At 46.6% G+C, this 18,052-nt stretch overlaps 1 protein-coding gene across 1 annotated transcript; it reads left to right on the top strand.

Moving 5' to 3' along the window:
- Positions 1-5,230: 5,230 nt before the first annotated feature.
- Positions 5,231-8,615, top strand: LOC101518542 (granzyme B). Its single transcript, XM_058666274.1, has 5 exons — positions 5,231-5,372; positions 6,271-6,421; positions 6,889-7,024; positions 7,226-7,483; positions 8,371-8,615. The coding sequence occupies exons 1-5, from the start codon at positions 5,318-5,320 to the stop codon at positions 8,542-8,544; spliced, it is 774 nt and encodes a 257-aa protein (XP_058522257.1). The 5' UTR covers positions 5,231-5,317; the 3' UTR covers positions 8,545-8,615.
- The last annotated feature ends 9,437 nt before the right edge of the window (positions 8,616-18,052 follow it).

The following is an 18,052-nucleotide window of genomic DNA, read 5'->3' as shown; positions in this document are numbered from 1 at the left end:
AATTGTCCCTAGCAACAAGCAGACCCTATTCTCCTACTTTTGTTGTTGTTGTTGTTGATAACTGGGCAGTGATAAGAGCAGGCTGCAAGAAAACATCAAAGAATATTCTAGTGAATACAAAAACTCCAGAAAGCTCATAGAGGTTTATTTCTCCTCTAGAGATTTTCCACTCCTCATCTGTCTCCTGTTCCCCACCCTTTCTACCACAGTGGGAAATAGAAGTATCACATTACCTCCACTTGATATATACTCTGAGTTCTTCCTTACTAATTTCCCTTCAAAATAATTTCTATGTCATCTTAACACCCTCAAAATGATTATTAGACACCATCCTGATAGGAATACAGAGAGAGCTCCCAACAGAGACAGGAATTTTCTGATCAGTAACACAGCTGGGTCGCCAGCTAGGGCCAGGTTCAGGCCGTTTGTACCTATCAGTCCTGATTTTACCATAACTTACATGAGTGATCAGGCTCAGGAAAATCAAGTTACAACAGCAAACTCAAATGACATGATGAGTGCAGAAATGCCTGGTCATTGTGTCATTCGTTTTTACCTACAAGGAGTGATCTACCCACTTACAACAGAGACTACGTGGGTTTGGTGAGAAGCTAAGGACCAAGGGAACTTTCTTTCAGGGACCACACACGACATTTTTCAACATATTGAAGAAAGAAATCAAGGGCATAAAGAATGTAAGCAGAAGATGTGGTTGTGGCTTACACAGACTCCTTGATCATCAGTGGTAACCACAAAAGTACATCTCTCTTTTAAGTGAACCAGAGTTAAACATCAAAGACATACATGAAAACTTTTATTCCTCAGCACCTCCTTAAGTCTTCCACAGAGTTCTTGAAGAATATAAAAATGATGAAGTTTATAGAGCTTGTGACCAGGTCACAAGCTTTGTAACAAGGCCTCTATATTCCAGCCCTTCTCTTGACACCCACACAATCTCTCATTTGAGCTGAATGATGCGGGATAAATCCCTTACTTTCTCCATGTCTTGAATGTTTAATTTATGAAGTAGAGGAAATATCAGATGCTACTCAGGTGTTGAACTGAGGATCTATGATTAGTCATTATCAAAATCAACTGGCAGTAATGTTGGGTATCATTTTCTCATTTGTTCAACATGGTTATTAATTTTTCTTATTTTCCAGATGATCTTCGTTGTTCATTTTTTTCTTAGGCACACATTCTTGAGATTAAAAGTTACAGATTTTTTTGCCATCTTTTAGTTAAGCCCTCATTGGTCAAATATGGAAAGATAATTTAATCCCTCCACTGAGTCTTTTTCTGAGTAGTGTTCTCTCTTGCAGAGGCGCCTGGATCAAGTTTATCTTGCCTGCATACCCGTCACCTTAGTTAGCTTCCTTTTCCTGTAAAATTTTGTTATTGTTTCTAGATTTAGCATGAGTTTCTTACAGGGCTTGGTTATTTGACTAGTTGTTGAAAAAATTTTTTAATTCTCCTTGGGGTCAACATGGTGGTGGCTCAACAATCTAATTCTCTGCCTACAAGTGCTGGCACTGCACATGAGTGCCAGTTCATGTCCCTACTGCTCTACTTCCTATCCTGCTCTCTGCTTATAACCTAGGAAAGCAGTGGAGGATGGCCCAAGTCCTTGGAACCCTACACCCATGTGGGAGGCATGGAAGAGGCTCCAGGCTCCTGGATCATGCCTTTAGATCAGCTCAGCTACAGCCATTGTGGTTGCTTGGGGAGTGAATCAGCTGATGAAAGCTATTTCTCTCCTCTCAGTAAATCTGCCTTCCCAATAAAAATAAATAAATCTTTAAAAAAAAACTCCTTAACTCCCAATTCTTTCCATTCTTAGGCTAATGAACTTATCATGTCAAAAATAACTCTGTTCAGGATCTCAGTTCCCAAATAAATATGAAGGTGAAGGGATGAGACTGGTGGGGAAGGGCAGAACTGAAGACCTGAGGACTTTGTGGCTCCCTCTAACATCTCTTTATGGAATATTTTCCCCTCATTTTTTGATTTTCAATCTCTTTATGCCTTGGAGACAAAAACAAGTCTTGTGGAAGAAGTGTACAGTTTATGGCAATTCTTCCAATGTGCCCTTTAATTGGTAAGTTTACCCATGTACAATTGGTAATGAAGGACTTCTGCCATTTTGCAACTTTTTAATCTTTTGTATGTCTCCTATTTTTTGTTTCTCAGTCTCCCAATAGTGCCTTCTTTTACGTTTGGCTGATTTTCCTAGGGCACTATTTTGACTTCCTTTCCATTTCCTTTACTGTATTTTCTTTTACAGTTACTTTGTTAGTGATGACCAGGAGATTACAGTTAATTTCATAACTTTAACACAATTTAGGTTTTCAGTTCAAGTGGTGTGAGTGAAGCTGACCCCAAACTAACCTAAGACACAGGAAAGACCTCAGCTCATGGAAAACATTGGATTCAATTCCTAGGACCACACCAATTTGTTATTATGGGCCAGTCCGTGCCAAGCGCAGGACTTTCATCTTTAAAAAGACAGAGAGGTATACTATCATATTGAGCATTTCTAATTAAAAATGTTTTCCCTGAGAAAGAAGCTATTGCATTGAATAGATTGCTAGGTGGACCTGGTAGATGGTAGCTATGCTTTATCACTATCTCATGCATCAACCACTCTCTTGGACCTAGTAAAACTCTATTTAAGTTCCTGGCATTTCTGTCTCTTCCACTAGATGATCAAAGAAGACACATTGAAAATATGCTTGGTCCTAAAAGTAAAGAAGGATGAAACCATCCATCTGCTGAAGAAATTATCCTGCCATACTCAGCAGTCTTGCAACAAAGGCACTGAAAGTTTCCTTGCTGGAAATTGAGGTGTCTAGAGCCTCCACACTTTGATTGGCTGATCTCACATCCTTCAGACCCCACTTGTACGCTGGAATTCCTGATAGAGGTTGGCTCTGAGTCAGCAGCTGTGACAATGTGGTCACTAGAGTTCTCACACAATCACAAAGAGGACGTCATCAGTCACAGACAAAAGATGAGCATCAAGCAGCTTTCACAAAAATCATCACTAAAGAAGGACCATAAAACCAGAGGAAACATGAGGTCACTGAGCCCACCTGCTCCTCCCCCTCCCTGAGAGCCAAGGAGGAAGTGCACCTGCAGCTAGCTGGGCAGCCTTCCCAAAAAGATGCAGCCACTACTGTTGACCCTCTTCCTGTCCCTCAGGGCAGAGGCAGTCCTGACTTACCAGAGACACAGACCTCCTGCCCCCCCCTGCCCCACGCAGCACATCTACTGGCAATGTGATGAAGCCCAGTCCAGGGACACTCACACCAGCCATATTTTATCTTTTCCCCTGTCCCATCCTCTGCCATGTCCCTACCTGTACCAGCAGTGTCAGAGCAATCCAGAGCATGCTCATCCAGTGGATGCATATAAGCAGGCCAACTCTTTTCTCAGGAGAGATCATCAGGGGACATGAGATCAAACCCCATTCCTGTCCCATCATGGCCCTTCTTCACATCTGGTATGACTTTGCTGGGAAGAAGTATGGAGCTTTCCTGATCTGTGAGGACTTTGTGCTGACAGCTACTCATGGCAAGGGCAGGTGAAGACTAGGACATAGTATACTACCACAGGAAAAGCTTCAGAAAGACCCCAACTACTTCCCCAGAAGATCCTGGGAACCCTATGTGCAGGAGGGCTTAGGAGGAGGTGAGATGCAACAGGGGTGACTTGGTGATCATAAGTTAGGTTGGTGTAAGGCACCTTGCTTGCAGAGTGATCAACACTGCCATCCTGAGAACTAGGAACATGCTTTGGCATAGAAAGCCAAAGAAAGAAATTCCAGGTCTGTATGTGGCTCAAGACACCAGAGAATCACTGGACCATCACCAACAGTTACAGCATTCAACCTTGAGAGCTAAGAGGCAGAGGACACAGAGAGCTTAGCCCCTGGACCACAATGCCCTAGATTCCAACCTTAGCTGCAGCAATCCACACACTATCCCAGCTGCCAACTGCTTTTCACAAATCCTGGGCTGTGTCCTCTGTGACTCAACAGCCTCCCTTCCATCACTCTGCTCTCTGGGCAGCTCTATAAACCTCACTGTGGGACCATCACCGTGGAGAGTACTCATCAAGTCATCCCCGTGAAAAGAACCATTCCCCACCCAGACTACAATCCCAAGGATTACTCCAATGACCTCATGTTACTGCAGGTAAGACACATCCCATGCTCTAGCTCTCCAACATCCAGTTGCTACTCATCCCATTGTGCATTGCCCCTTGCCTGAGTTCCATCCTGATCACCTGACCACATCCAGTGTATGAGAGGACAGAAAAGAAGGAGCAGCCCCTTCATCTCCATTCCCTATCTGTCCTATGCTCTCCGGATTACACTAGTTTGGGCTGGATCCTGCCACTTAGTCCCCCACCTGGGCTATTCAGAGTCCTACATGGTTCCAATAGGGCCTTGCCACTGTGGATGTAAGCCCAGCTAAGGCTGTAGCAGAGAAGTGACTCACAGGGACCAGGCCAGGACTAATACCAATCAGACCCACCTGAGGTCAAGGTTGGTAGAGTCTCTCTCCAGAATCATGCAGGTGTGAGTGTCAGGATGGTGCGCAGGTCAGGCTGAGCTGGGATGTAACACTTGCCAGTTAACATTAGGAGTGGGACTGGAGACAGACCAGGCAGACCCAGGCTGCAGCACATGCCAGTGAACGCCCAAATGATACAGACCATGACAGACTGGCTCACAACACTCACTGGGCCTGCAAGATCCATACCAGGAGTGTGCCTGTTGAGGCAGCTGTGGGGTGGGATGGGGGGACCTGCTGGGCCACTGTGAGGATGGGACTGGTGTGATGCGGGATGGGCAGGCAAGCTGGGTTTGGGGAAGGGCCAAGACAGGTCATGCCACTACATCTTCTGGTACATGCAAGAGCCAGGATAACTGACAACTGGCCAGGCTTTGCCACAGCATCTGCTACCAAGTGTCAGAACAGGGTACATATCCTCTTGAGATATGAACCAGTCTTCCATGGGGACTGTGTTACCACCATAGCAAGTATGATTAAAAACATACGATTAAGGATACCTCCCATGCACACTGAGGGAAATTCAATGAGATAACATCTACATTCTTGTAGACATGTTTTAATTTAGTGAGGTATGGGTTAGTGGCTGTTTCAAAGAAACCTTAACGAAAGAAGCACCACAAAACCAGAGGAAACATGAGGTCACTGAGCCCACCTAGCTCCTCCCCCTCCCCAGGAGCTAAGAGAGAGTAAGGAGGAAGTGCACCTGCAGCTCCAAGCTGGACAGCCTTCCTGAGAAGATGCAGCCACTCCTGCTCCTGCTGACCCTCTTCCTGTCCCTCGGGGCTGAGGCAGGTGAGTGACCACCCCAACCTCACAGGCCTGATCCGCCAGAGACACAGACCTCCTGCCCCTCCTGCCCCACATGGCACAGCTTCTATTGGCAACGTGGTGATGCCCAGCTTCAGGGCCACCCACACCCGGCCACAAGGCTGTCTCATTGTGGACAGGAGTTCCAGGGCAGAAGGTTGTTTCAGCAAGGGTTGAAAGCTGGGAACCAGAGGTTTTGGAGATGCATGGCAGAAGATGGGAAATGGAAAGGAAAAATATGGCTTTTTTAGAAAGGCAAAGGGGAGTCTGTTTCATAGCTGCTCTCTCCCCATCTGCTTAGCAGAAGCCCAAACACAACTGACTCCAGATTGCAGGCACCACTTCCCTCACTTGTGCTCATGCCACAGCTTCAGCCCTTCATCCAGATCTGCTCTTTCTAGTGCTTTGCTGGCTCTTCTCCATACTAGGATGAAACATGTGCAAGACCACAACTTCCCCACTACCCAGAACCCCATGAGTTTTTCTTTCTAACCCTCATCCGTGTAAGGGCCATTCCATCATGTGGTCAATGTAGGCCCTAGGAACCAGGCTGGAACTATGTCTAGTTCCTTAATTTCAGCTTCTGACCATGTGAAAACAGCAGCATTCTAGACATCACCAGAATATGCCAAGGGTTTTGGAAGCTCATGGGAAATATAGTCAGGAGAGGACCTAGGAGACTCTGGTATCACTGTCCATGAACAGGTGTTCTTACCTCCAATGATGTGTGCAAAAGTTTCCTAGACCAAGAACCCTCTTTAGAGAAGTGACTGATGGTCCCTTCTCCAAGCACCTCTCTTCCATTGCAGGCTCCCAGTAGTGCTGGAACCATCTTGTATGCCCACCCAGTGGGTGCATATAAGCAAGCCAATTCTTTTCTCAGGAGAGATCATCGGGGGACATGCAGCCAAGCCCCACTCCCGTCCCTACATGGCCTTTATTCAGTACTGGAATAACTACCCTGAGCCTTCTACATGCGGAGGTTTCCTGATCCGTGAGGATTTTGTGCTGACAGCTGCACACTGCAATGGAAGGTAAGGACTAGAATTCATCCCACTTCCCCAGGGAAAGCTTGTTCTTCCCAATAATTTCCCTTTGCCTCTTATGTATTGGAGGGTTCCTGAGAAGGCAAAATAGAATAGGAATGCCGGATCTCTTAGGCAAAAGGTAGGTTGATGCCAGTCACCTTGCTTGCAGAGTGGTCAACTCTGCCATCCCGAGAACTAGGAGCATACTATGGCATCAGCAATTCCATATCTATGTGTGTGGGTCAGTGACTGCTGAGCACCACTGGGACATCACCAACAGCTACAGCATTCAACCTTTACTGCTTAGAGGCAGAGGACATAGAGAACTGAACCCCAGGCCTTCTCATGCCCTGGATTCCAACCTCAGTTGCAGCCCTCTTTACACCCTCCCAGCTGCCAGCTGTTCTTCACGAACCTGAGCTGCATCTCCTGTGAGTCCACAGCCCCCCTTCTCTCACTCTGTCCTCTTACAGCGGTATGAATATCACTCTGGGGGCCCATAACATCAAGAAGCCAGAGAAGACATGGCAGGTCATCCCTGTGAAAAAAGCCATTCCCCACCCAAAATACAATCGAAATGACATTATCAATGACATCATGTTACTGAAGGTAGGACACCTCCCTGCTGCTCTTGTTCTCCCAAGTCCAGTCGCTACCCATCCCATTGTGACCTGCCCCTTGCTTCATCCAACCTGGTCAGTTGGCCAGTTCCACTGCTTGATAGGACAGGGGAGAAGAGGCAGCCCCATGATCGTGTCCAGGCCCAGTGGCCACTCATCAAGCTAGTGTTTACTAACTCTTCTCCATCAGCTGAAGAGGAATGCCATGAAGACTGCAGCTGTGCAGTGCATCAGCCTACCCAACAGCAAGACCCAAGTGAATCCAGGACAGGAGTGCCTTGTGGCCGGCTGGGGTCGGACAGAACCAAATGGCATTACTTCAGACACACTGCAGGAAGTGAAACTGACAGTACAAGATGACCAGATTTGCAAGTCCCGCTATTCCAAATACAAGAAAGACATTGAGATGTGTGTGGGGGACCCGGAAACAAAAAAATCTTCCTTTAAGGTAACACAGAGCAGTCACCTGGTTTGGGAGGGAGAGGGTTGCTTGGGGAAGATCAGGCACCTCGAGACCCAAGGAATGAAGAGGTCTCATTCATCTTCCTGGGGTCATTTAGAGGGGAACAGCTCAAGTTGGGGGGACCTGGAGCCTCATGAGCTATATAGTAGGGCACCTGGTGTCTTGTGAATCCAACAGACGAATGGCTTTCCACTACACTGCCCCACTCCAGATCACAGAGATTATAAGATAATGCATCTGCGCCAGTGTGGTGCCTCAACAGACTAATCCTCCGCCTGCAAGCACCATTGTCCCTCTGGGCTCTAGTTCTAAGCCCAGCAGCTCTATTTACACTCCAGCTCTCTGCTTCTGTCCTGGACAGGCAGCAAAACATTGCTAGAGTCCTTGGGCCCCTAACCCATGTAGGATGCTGGAAGGAGGCTCCTTGCTCCCAGCTTCAGGTTAGCTCAACTCTAAGCATTGCAGTAATTAGAGCAGTAAGCCGGCAGATGAAGGATTTCTCTCTGTGTCTCTCCTTTCTCGGTAAAGACATACCTTTCAAATGAAAATAAAGATTATTTAGAAATGGAAGCATTTCCATTTTAAGTAAACAAATGCTCCTGAACATACAACTTTTATATCACAGCTGCTACCCACCTTGGTTAATGAGTTGGCTCATGCGCCACACAGGATCTCAGCCCACTCCTCTGCCTCTATGTCCTTAAACAATAGCCTAGGATGAACTCAGGGAAAGAGGTTCCCAGGCCAGGGGAGAATATAGAAACAGGTTCTTGGGATGAAAGATGTCCAGTGTGTTCCCTCCATGACAGCCTTGGGATGGCAGGAAGGCAGGTCACTGGGAAGAAATTCAGCCCTTCTCTCTCTATTCACAGGGGGACTCAGGAGGACCCCTCGTGTGCAAAAATGTGGCCCAAGGCATTGTCTCCTATGGAAAAAATGATGGAAAACCTCCACGAATCTTCACCAAAATCTCAAGTTTCCTACCCTGGATAAAGAAAACCATAGGAAGACACAAACTACAGGGAAGTCAGCTAACCACTCTCTGACTCACCTCTGTAATAGGATCCACAGCAACTTGTGGAAGGAGCCAGTAAATGAATAAATGCCACTTAGCTGAGTGGAAGTCCAGCTTCTTGTTTATTCATTGTCCTTCACTCACAGGCACCTGTGCCAAGCTAGCTGGCAAATGAATTCTACTGCTTTCTGCTTCCTCCTCTGCCTGCTCCCCTTGCCGTCTCCCCAGCCCCAACAAAGCTGCCTCCCAGCTCCTGCTTATTCTCTCCAGTCTCACCAGTGCCTCCCTTCTGCCAGGGTTGACCCTAAGCCCCATGAGGAAAGAACACAGACCACTCAGGTCCTGGGTCATTAGGGGAACTCCCTTCTTCCCCTGTGTTGTGTGGCAGAGAGAAGGAGATTACACCAGGGACTCCTGAGGCAAAGCAGGTGCATCTGCAGTTCCTGCTCAGGCACATACACACATCCGCTGGGAACAGAACATTTCTCCCTCACAGACATGGAATTGAGGTTCAGAGGGGAGTACTTAGTCCCTGAGGGGCATCTAATTCATACCTGATCTCAATTTCCTTCATTGCTTCCATCTGAGTTCAGGATCCAGTCTGACCTCCAACTCCCAGTCCAACCCTTCATCTCCATTCCCTATCATTCTTAGAGTCCTTCAACTCCTGTCCTATGCTCTCCGGATTACACTAGTTTGGGCTGGATCCTGCCACTTAGTCCCCCACCTGGGCTATTCAGAGTCCTGCATGGTTCCAATAGGGCCTTGCCACTGAAGATGTAAACCCAGCTAAAGCTGTAGCAGAGAAGTGACTCACAGGGACCAGGCCAGGACTAATACCAATCAGACCCACCTGAGGTCAAAGTTGGCAGAGTCTCTCTCCAGAACCGTTGATCCCAGCTCTCTGCTTCCAGGATCAGTTGAATGCACTCACTTCCCTACCAATGCCCTCCCCAAACCACACACCAAACTCAGGACACCCTGGCTCCCTGGCCACTCACCGGCTGAGCCACTGGCAGTCCATCTCTCTCCACAGGGCTGCAAGACCCTGGACTAAACCTCCCTGATGGACTCCTGAACCAGCAGTAAGTGTGGCAAATACTTTTTCCCATCCAACAATAAATGCTGTCTGAATACTTAGCAGCTGTCAGACACTACGGATTTTCATGTGCACAGAAACAGACCAATCATTGACCCCAGTGAAACTGATGCTGTGGAAGACTTTAACCTCTACCATTGACTTCCAACCATCCCAAGAGGCCTAGATCTATGTGAAAAGCCATGAAATAAAGCAATATATTTCACTTCATGCCTGCCTATGGTTTGTATCAATGTTACTCAGAAATACAGAAACATGTGGGATTTGGGAATGACTGTCACCCTTTACCTTCTGGGTGTGAAGCTACCAACCTATGCATACACTCATCCCCAGATAATTCTTTATACCTAGGGGATATGACAAAAGGTACAGAAGAAGACTTAATGGGAGCAAATATTTATAATTTATGCATCTAATAAAGGATTAATGTCCATAAATAAAGAAAATAAGAAAATAAAAAATCCAAAGACATCAACAACTCAAACCCACCAGTTAATAATGGACAAGGCTTATGTCACACTGGCAGAGCAGGCCTGGGAACTCTTGCCCAAGCTTGGGTCTCAAGTAGGTGGGTGGATAGGACCCTGAGCAGAAATGCTGCTCTGGGCTAGGGGATGCATGCATATACCTGCATCCTGAAGGATGGATGGGGCAGTTCACAGACCAGCACACTGGTGTGGCATGACAATGCACCAAGTCTGAGAATCTGTGCATGCACTTGGGTCCCATATTGGTAAGCAGGGCTCCAGGCCAGCATGCCACCCCACTGAAGTCTTGACTTGGGAAGACAAGCTCGAAAACCCACTCACATGGGCTCAGGAACTGTAGGTCACTCAGAGAAAGAACTATGAGGATGTGTGGAACAGGGGACTGATGAGGGAGTACAGGTAAGAAACAAAGTCTGGGAAACTTACACCAACCAGGTCACTGTACTTGCAGGTAAACGAGGAGGTTAATGGAGCAATTTGGAGGAGGGAAATCAGAGGCATCTTTGGAGTCAGACCAATGCACCAATCCTCATAGGAGAGCTGAGCTGAGGTGAGATTGTAAGCATCAACTACCACCAACAACCTCCCACTGACATGCATGAAAGCTAGGGCTGGGGGGCCTGTCTGCCAAGGATAGACCACAGTACCAGGCATGTCAGAACAATGGATGGGTCACATTAGACCGGGCCATGACACTAACCAACATGAGAGAGAACCAGGTCTGGGGGCACATTCTGTGGGGGATATATGGGCTCACCCCTGTAGGCCTACAATACTCACCGGTTTACTCAAGACCTGGGGGTGATGATGAGGAGCTGCACATGATCCGCAACCCCCCTACAACACTTATGAGTACTAGGGTTGGAAACAGGCTGGGCTGGTCTAGGCTGAGTACCCACAGGCGCACCCAAGAATTGAGTGTGGAACAGGCCCTGCCACAACATCCACCAGCACACAAAGGACAAGACAGAAGGTCAGACTGTGTCAGGTAAGAACCAGTACCCACTAGCACCTATGATATCTAGGTCTGGGAGTGGGCCAGGTAGGGGAGCTTAAGAAACTCCTCTGGTGCACTGTAGCTGCTACTGGTGAGTACAAGCAGAATATTGGTCAAGCCGGGAAAGGCCGCTCCACTTGTCAGCAAGTGTGTCAGTTGGCCTTTCAGGGCAGAGTGGACAGACTGGGCAAGGACAGGCCAAACCATAGCACACTGACATGAAGTGTCAGGATGCAGTGCAGGCCATACAAGCCTTGGTTATCACACCTACCAGTCTGCATGAACCCCGGAAATGAAGGCAGATTGGAAGGCCTAGCCTGCAGCATCCATTGTCAAGGACCAAGATAAGGGTTAGGCAATGCCAAGCTGTGTTGGAACAACTCCAGCACGTGCAAGATCTGTGGCTGGTAGCTGACCAGGTATGGGAGCTAAAGGAATGCCCCTGCTAGACTGAGGTTCCCATTGGTGAGCGTAAGAGTCAGGAATGGGGATGCACCTGACTAAACATGCCTGTAGCAACCTTCAGCATTGGTGTGAACTGAATCTGGGATATGCCAGACTGGACTAGAACCCACTGGTTCTTGTGAGAGCCAGAGTTTGTGTGGTTCAGGCTGAACTATGTCACAGCACCTTCTGGTCCACATGAAAGCTGGAATTAGGCACTGTCTTCAAGGGCTGGGCTGGGCTGGGCTGTAATTGTAATGCCCACTTGAGAGACTCATAAGGTGTGAGCTCATGTAGCAAGGCCACAGTGCTGGCTGGTAAAGGTTAGGACTAGAATTCAGCCATTTTAGGCTGTCACATACCCACATTTGTGTATGACATCCATGACTGGAAGCTGGTCTAATAAGGGAGATTGGGAGAACTCTCCTGTTACAATGCAGCCCTGGCTGGTGAGCATAAGAACCAAGGCTGGGGCAATGCAGGCTAGGCCAGGTTCCAGTACCCATCAGCATACATGTGGGTCACATCTGGTGTGGACAAGACTGGGTCAGTCTGAGGCACCTGAGTGCAGATGAGTGTCAGGATGGTGTGCAGGTCAGGCTGAGCTGGGATGTAACACTTGCCAGTTAACATTAGGAGTGGGACTGGAGACAGACCAGGCAGATCCAGGCTGCAGCACATGCCAGTGAACACCCAAATGATACAGACCATGACAGACTGGCTCACAACACTCACTGGGCCTGCAAGATCCATACCAGGAGTGTGCCTGTTGAGGCAGCTGTGGGGTGGGATGGGGACCTGCTGGGCCACTGTGAGGATGGGACTGGTGTGATGCGGGATGGGCAGGCAAGCTGGGTTTGGGGAGGGCCAAGACAGGTCATGCCACTACATCTTCTGGCACATGCAAGAGCCAGGATAACTGACAACTGGCCAGGCTTTGCCACAGCATCTGCTACCAAGTGTCAGAACAGGGTACAAGTCATGTCTGACTGGACCACAGTAACTCCTGGAAAGTGCAAGATCCGGGATTGGTGTGGGCCTAGTAGGGAAACTGTAGGCACTTCTCTACTGGGCTTCAGCTCACACTGGTTGGCACAAGGGCTAATTAGGCTGGACAAGGAGGCAGTACCCATTGGCATATGTGTGGACTGGATCATAAGGTGGAGTATGCTGAGCTAAGCTGCACAGCCATAGTTGTATACAGGAGCCCAATTGGGATGTGGCTCAGACTGGACTAGTCTGCCATACATACTGGCAAACACAGGAATCAGGTTGGGACAGGCCTGGTGGAGGTTATTAGGGGGTCATCCAAACTAGGTTGTACATCACACTGGTGTGTGTAGCGGTCAGGTTTATGACATGCTGGATTGGGCTGAGAGCCACAGCACCTGTATGTTTGCATAGGGTATGGGATTGAGGACAGAACTGACCATGTAACTACATTCACCATGTGGGCAACAGTCTGATGCAGGTGACAGACTGAACTGTACCCTGTTCTGACTGGCACATACAAGAATCAAGTCTGGGGTCATCCCAGGTAATGTTTCTTAGAAGATTCCCAAACTAGACTACTGAACTCAAAACTTCAGCCACAGTGAGGATCATAGAATTTGTGGTCCAACCCTGGGATGCTTGTTTCAGGACTGAGCCTCCTCGATTACTGATGCCTGTGCAGCGGATGACATGCCCAGGAGCATATGGAGGACAACATGGCCAACTCATTGGGTCTGCAGAGGACATCAAGTTCCATGTCAGAAGATGAGGAATACAACAGAGTAGACAGGTCACCTGACTGAACTTTGGTAGCAAGTATCTGAGTGAGTGGACACATTGGGATGGACACTGTCAGCCAATGGACCTTGGAAGGATTTTCTCAACCTTGGAGCAATGAAACCAGCAGTGTTTCAGAACTATCTAAACTACTCAAGCAATGCCCTCAGAATATTCTTATCCACATCAGGGTTTCTAAGATGGCATCAAGTGGACATTCCCAATCCCTGAACACTGAAGTAGTAAAGCAGATGTGAGCAGCCTCCTGCCTCTCCAGACATTCCCCTCCCCAGATACAAGACAAAAAGGAAGAAAAGGAATATTGGAAGCATTTGTCCCATCCATCTACCCTGTGATCAATCAACTACACCCTAATCAATAGTCCTCACAGGTATGCGCCCTTGTCAACTATATTCACAACAGCTCTCATCCTTGGTTCATGCAAACCAGCAGGTATGGCAACCTAGCCCGGCATGACCTGCACTCCAACCTGGTTTCTGCACTTGCCAATGGGCTATAGTTTGTTCAGCCCCACCCGGCCTGCCCTCTTCCAAAAACAACTCTCACACTTGCTGACAGATGGAGCTACCCTGCCCAGCCTGCCCAACATCCAGGCCTGGACCACATGCTCATCGGCAGGAATTATAACCCACTAAGGGAGTTTTTCAGGTTCTCCTACTTGGGTCACTCCTAGTCCCAAATCTCACGCATGCCAACGGGAGCCTGACCCTTACCCAGCATGGCCTGCCCTATCCACCCTGGCCTTCGTATGAGCTGGTATGGCCCACATCCTGTTTTAGGGTGCTCACGTGGATGCTGCAGCCGGGACCTGCCCCACTTGTTCCCAGCAGCAGTACCAGCGAGCATTGGTGAGTTCCATGGTTATACCTAGCTCAGCCCATCACCCTCCCAACTCTCAAGATAACTAGCAGGATTTGCAGTTCCATAGGGTTGTGCCCACATATCTCCACAGAATCCACCCATGGACCTGGTTCTCTTGCATGCTGGTTAGTGTCATGGCCTAGTCTAATGTGAACCATCCCCTGATCAGACACTCACTATCAGGCACTGGGATTTAGCACTGCCAGACCCCAAGCCATAGCTTGCGTGCACCAGCATGTGGTGGTCAGCCATGTTCCATGCTATCAAGCCCAACCCAGGACTCCCATGTGGGCTGGTGCATCAGTCTAACTCATAAATATCTTCAAACCCCTCCCCTCCAAGCCACCAGGTCTTAGTCAGCTCATTTACCTGCAAGTACGGTGTACCTGTCATTGGGTGTCCTTCATGATTCATTCCTCACCTACACGTATAGTGGTCTTATCCATGAATGTCCCTGGGAAGTAATTCCACACCCCCAAGAACCTAGAGCTTGCTGCTGTATGGCCAACGGATAAAGCCTGGTGCCAGTTGGCACTGTGGCCACTCACAAGCCCAGAACCCTCACCCCATAGAGCAACCATGGATGGGGAGCCAGGAGCTTTGGCACTCCGCTCCCTACAACTAACCATATGACCCAGCTAGCCACATCTGGGGCTGGAATTGAAATCAGCATTTGAAAGAGATGCTTGCATTCTCATACTCATTTTGCAGCACTATTCACAATAATTAAGAAATCAATATGGAAGCCCCTCACTGGATGAATGGAGAAAGACAGTATGATATGCATACACACAGTGAAATATTATTCAGACATGAGAAAATGAAACTTACATTTGCAGAAGAGATGAAACTATATAATAAGGGAAATAAGTCAGACACAGAGAGAAAAATATTCCATGTTTTCTCTCATATGTGGGAGTTTCATATGCAGAATCTAAAATTATGATTATTAGAGACTAGGAATGGAGACTTCATAATGGGTGGTGACGTGCGGCTGTGGAAGGGAATGAGTCCTGGTGTTGCACAGAAGAGCAGGGTTACTGTAGTCTGTGATAGAGGAAATAGCAGACCTAACTGCCTGATGTGTGGTTCATGCTGTATGCATCTGTTGAAATATGGCGGTATACCTCATAAAATGTGCATGTGTTTCCTGGTAATACAATTTTTTAAAGATTTATTTATTTATTTCTATTGCAAAGGTAGATTTACAGTGAGAAGGAGAGACAGAAAAATCTTCCATTGCTGGTTTACTCTCCAAATGGCCACAACGGCCAAAGCTTAGCTGATCTGAAGCAAGGAGCCAGTAGCTTCTTCTGGGACTCTCTCGTAGATACAGGTTCCCAAGGATGTGGCCATCCACCACTGCTTTCCCAAGCCGTAAGCAGTGGGTTGGATGGGAAGTAGAACAGCCAGGACACAAATTGGTGCCCATAAGGAATGACAAAACTTGGAGGCAAAGGATTAACCTGTTGAGCCACAGTGCCGACCCCAATACAAAATTCTAAAAATTAATTTCAAAAGAAAGAAAGAAAGCAAGAACATCAGGGCAGTCTTATCTTTGCTTCAAAAGTCACAGATAAGGACCTGGCAAGGTAGGCTAGTGGCTGAAGTACTCACCTTGCATGCGCCCAGATGCCAAATGAGCCCTGGTTTGCATTTGTTTTCTGATTGTCTTATGATTTTACATGATTTGAGGACAAATATGATGCATTCTTCCCTGAGCCAGACTTCTCCTAATGTAAATGGAAATTTCCCTAATTCCTTCACCTGCTTATCCAATGAGTCAGGAGTTCATTTCCTACCAAGAATTCTTTCCCCTAGAATACTCCTAGAAGTTCTGTTTGGGTGTTGTTTTGAGACATGGCTTACATGTACATTGTTAAACTGATGCCCATGTGCATTGGAACAAGAAATCATTACTCTAACCAGAACTAACACAGCAGGTGGAGTTCTCACAGGAAAGTGAATCACAAGGGTGAGTACAAACTAAAGCTACTTACACCAGTTCTGGCTTCCATTTATGTAGTCCTCTGTCCTTGAGTAACATAAAGTGCCAGTTACAGAGCCATGTCTCAGAATATTCACTTCTAGAGAAGACTTGGTTGCCGTCCCACAAGAGTTGCAGGGTTGCACTGCCATGGCAAGTTCACATACTAATTCTCAACCTTTCAGGTTCAGAGAGCTGATCAGCATGCCAAGATCAAAGTCATATGTCATGTTGGATTCATGTAACACAAGGTTAGAAGCTAATGTGTAATTTTGCCATATTTTTTAGCTGAAACTATTGTCACAGGCCTGGACTAACCAAGTTCTCTAGAGGATCAGGTGAAGGCGAATGACACAGGAAATAAAGCTTGACATCCTGCTGCCTAAAAGTCAAGGAATCAGAAGCAGAGAGGGTGAGTATATGGACTGTTTAACAGCATCAGGCTGAATGCAAGGTTCCATCGTGAAAGAATTCTCTTGTCCATTCATGGGCTGCAGCCTGTTCTCTGTGTGCTGTCACTCGGGCTGTCCACATTTTAGCAGAAAATGCTAGTGCTCACGAGAATCTCATCATTTCCTTTTTTCTTCAAACACTCCATTTCTCATCTGCAGATTTTCGAAGATAGGTAAACCTAGGGTAAGGCAAATATTTTTAAAACCCCACATCTAAGGACATCGTGGTCAAGAGGGCGAACATCAAAGAAAAAGAAAGAACTTTGAAAGCAAACAGAAGAGGGGAAGGCACAAGGCTTCAGCGAAGCCTACAATCACAGTAACAGGTGATACCCACCAGAAATCATCAGAGCCAGAAATGTGAAATGGGCAAAGTAGAATTCCTTATCCAGTGAAAACTGTTCAAAAATGAAAGGCTGGTATAGACATTTTCCAAGGAACTGAAGCTGAATAAACTTGTCACTATGAAGTTTGCACTGCAGCAAATACCAAAAGAAACCTTCAGGTTGAAGGGAAATAATCCTTGCTACAGCAAGCAGAATGGAAAAACAGAAATAAAAGCGTAGCAGAACAAAATGTGACTGAACAGAAAGACTTTGCGTACATTTCTCTCAAAATTACTGACTATTTAAGGCAGAAAAATCATAGGATTTATTATATAAACTGGCATATTATATGTGGTATAAACATACAACAAAAATAATATAAAACATGAAAATACATCATTACAAAGTTCTTATGTGAAGTGTTATGACATTAATTCAAAATAGACAAATTATGTGAGGCAGGGGCATTGCCATCTCAGAGCAACCACTGAAATCATTTCTGGAGTTTTAACTGAAAGGTAAAACAGAAAAAGCATAGAACAGCTACAGAAAAAGGCAGTAAAAGACAAAGGACTAAATATATATATATATATAATCCAATTCAGGCCTATCCAAAGTTGTATTGATTGTAAACAGGTAAAACACTTCAATTAAAGGACAAAGATTACCAGTTTGGATGAAAATATACAAGAGCCAATTCTGTACTGCTCAAACAAGCACAAAGACAGGAACAAGACAAGAGTAAAATCATGAAGAGAAAAATATATAAACCCTGAAACAAGCAGTCAAAGAAAAGCGTGCTGCTAAACTTCTAAATTGTTGGTACTTGCAAAATGAGATAGTTTGTCAGAAAAGCTTTCATTTCTGTTTTTTCCCACTTTTCATTTACCATTTCTCCTAACATGAGTAATGTAGCGATATTATCATTTATTTATTTGGAATATTCAAAGATATTTTGCTCAGCAAATGTTACAGGCTGTCAGAAACAGCTCTCTGGACAGTGGTTTGACACTGCTTGAGATCCCTGGTACTGGTTCCCATTCAACATGGCATCAGTAATCCATTTAAAAAAGCATATCTTCGTGCCCAACTTT

This window comes from Ochotona princeps, chromosome 6 (assembly GCF_030435755.1).
Source record: "Ochotona princeps isolate mOchPri1 chromosome 6, mOchPri1.hap1, whole genome shotgun sequence".
NCBI lineage: Eukaryota > Metazoa > Chordata > Mammalia > Lagomorpha > Ochotonidae > Ochotona > Ochotona princeps.
The sequence above is the reverse complement of the archived record's forward strand: the minus strand, read 5'-3'. Positions and strand labels throughout refer to the sequence as shown.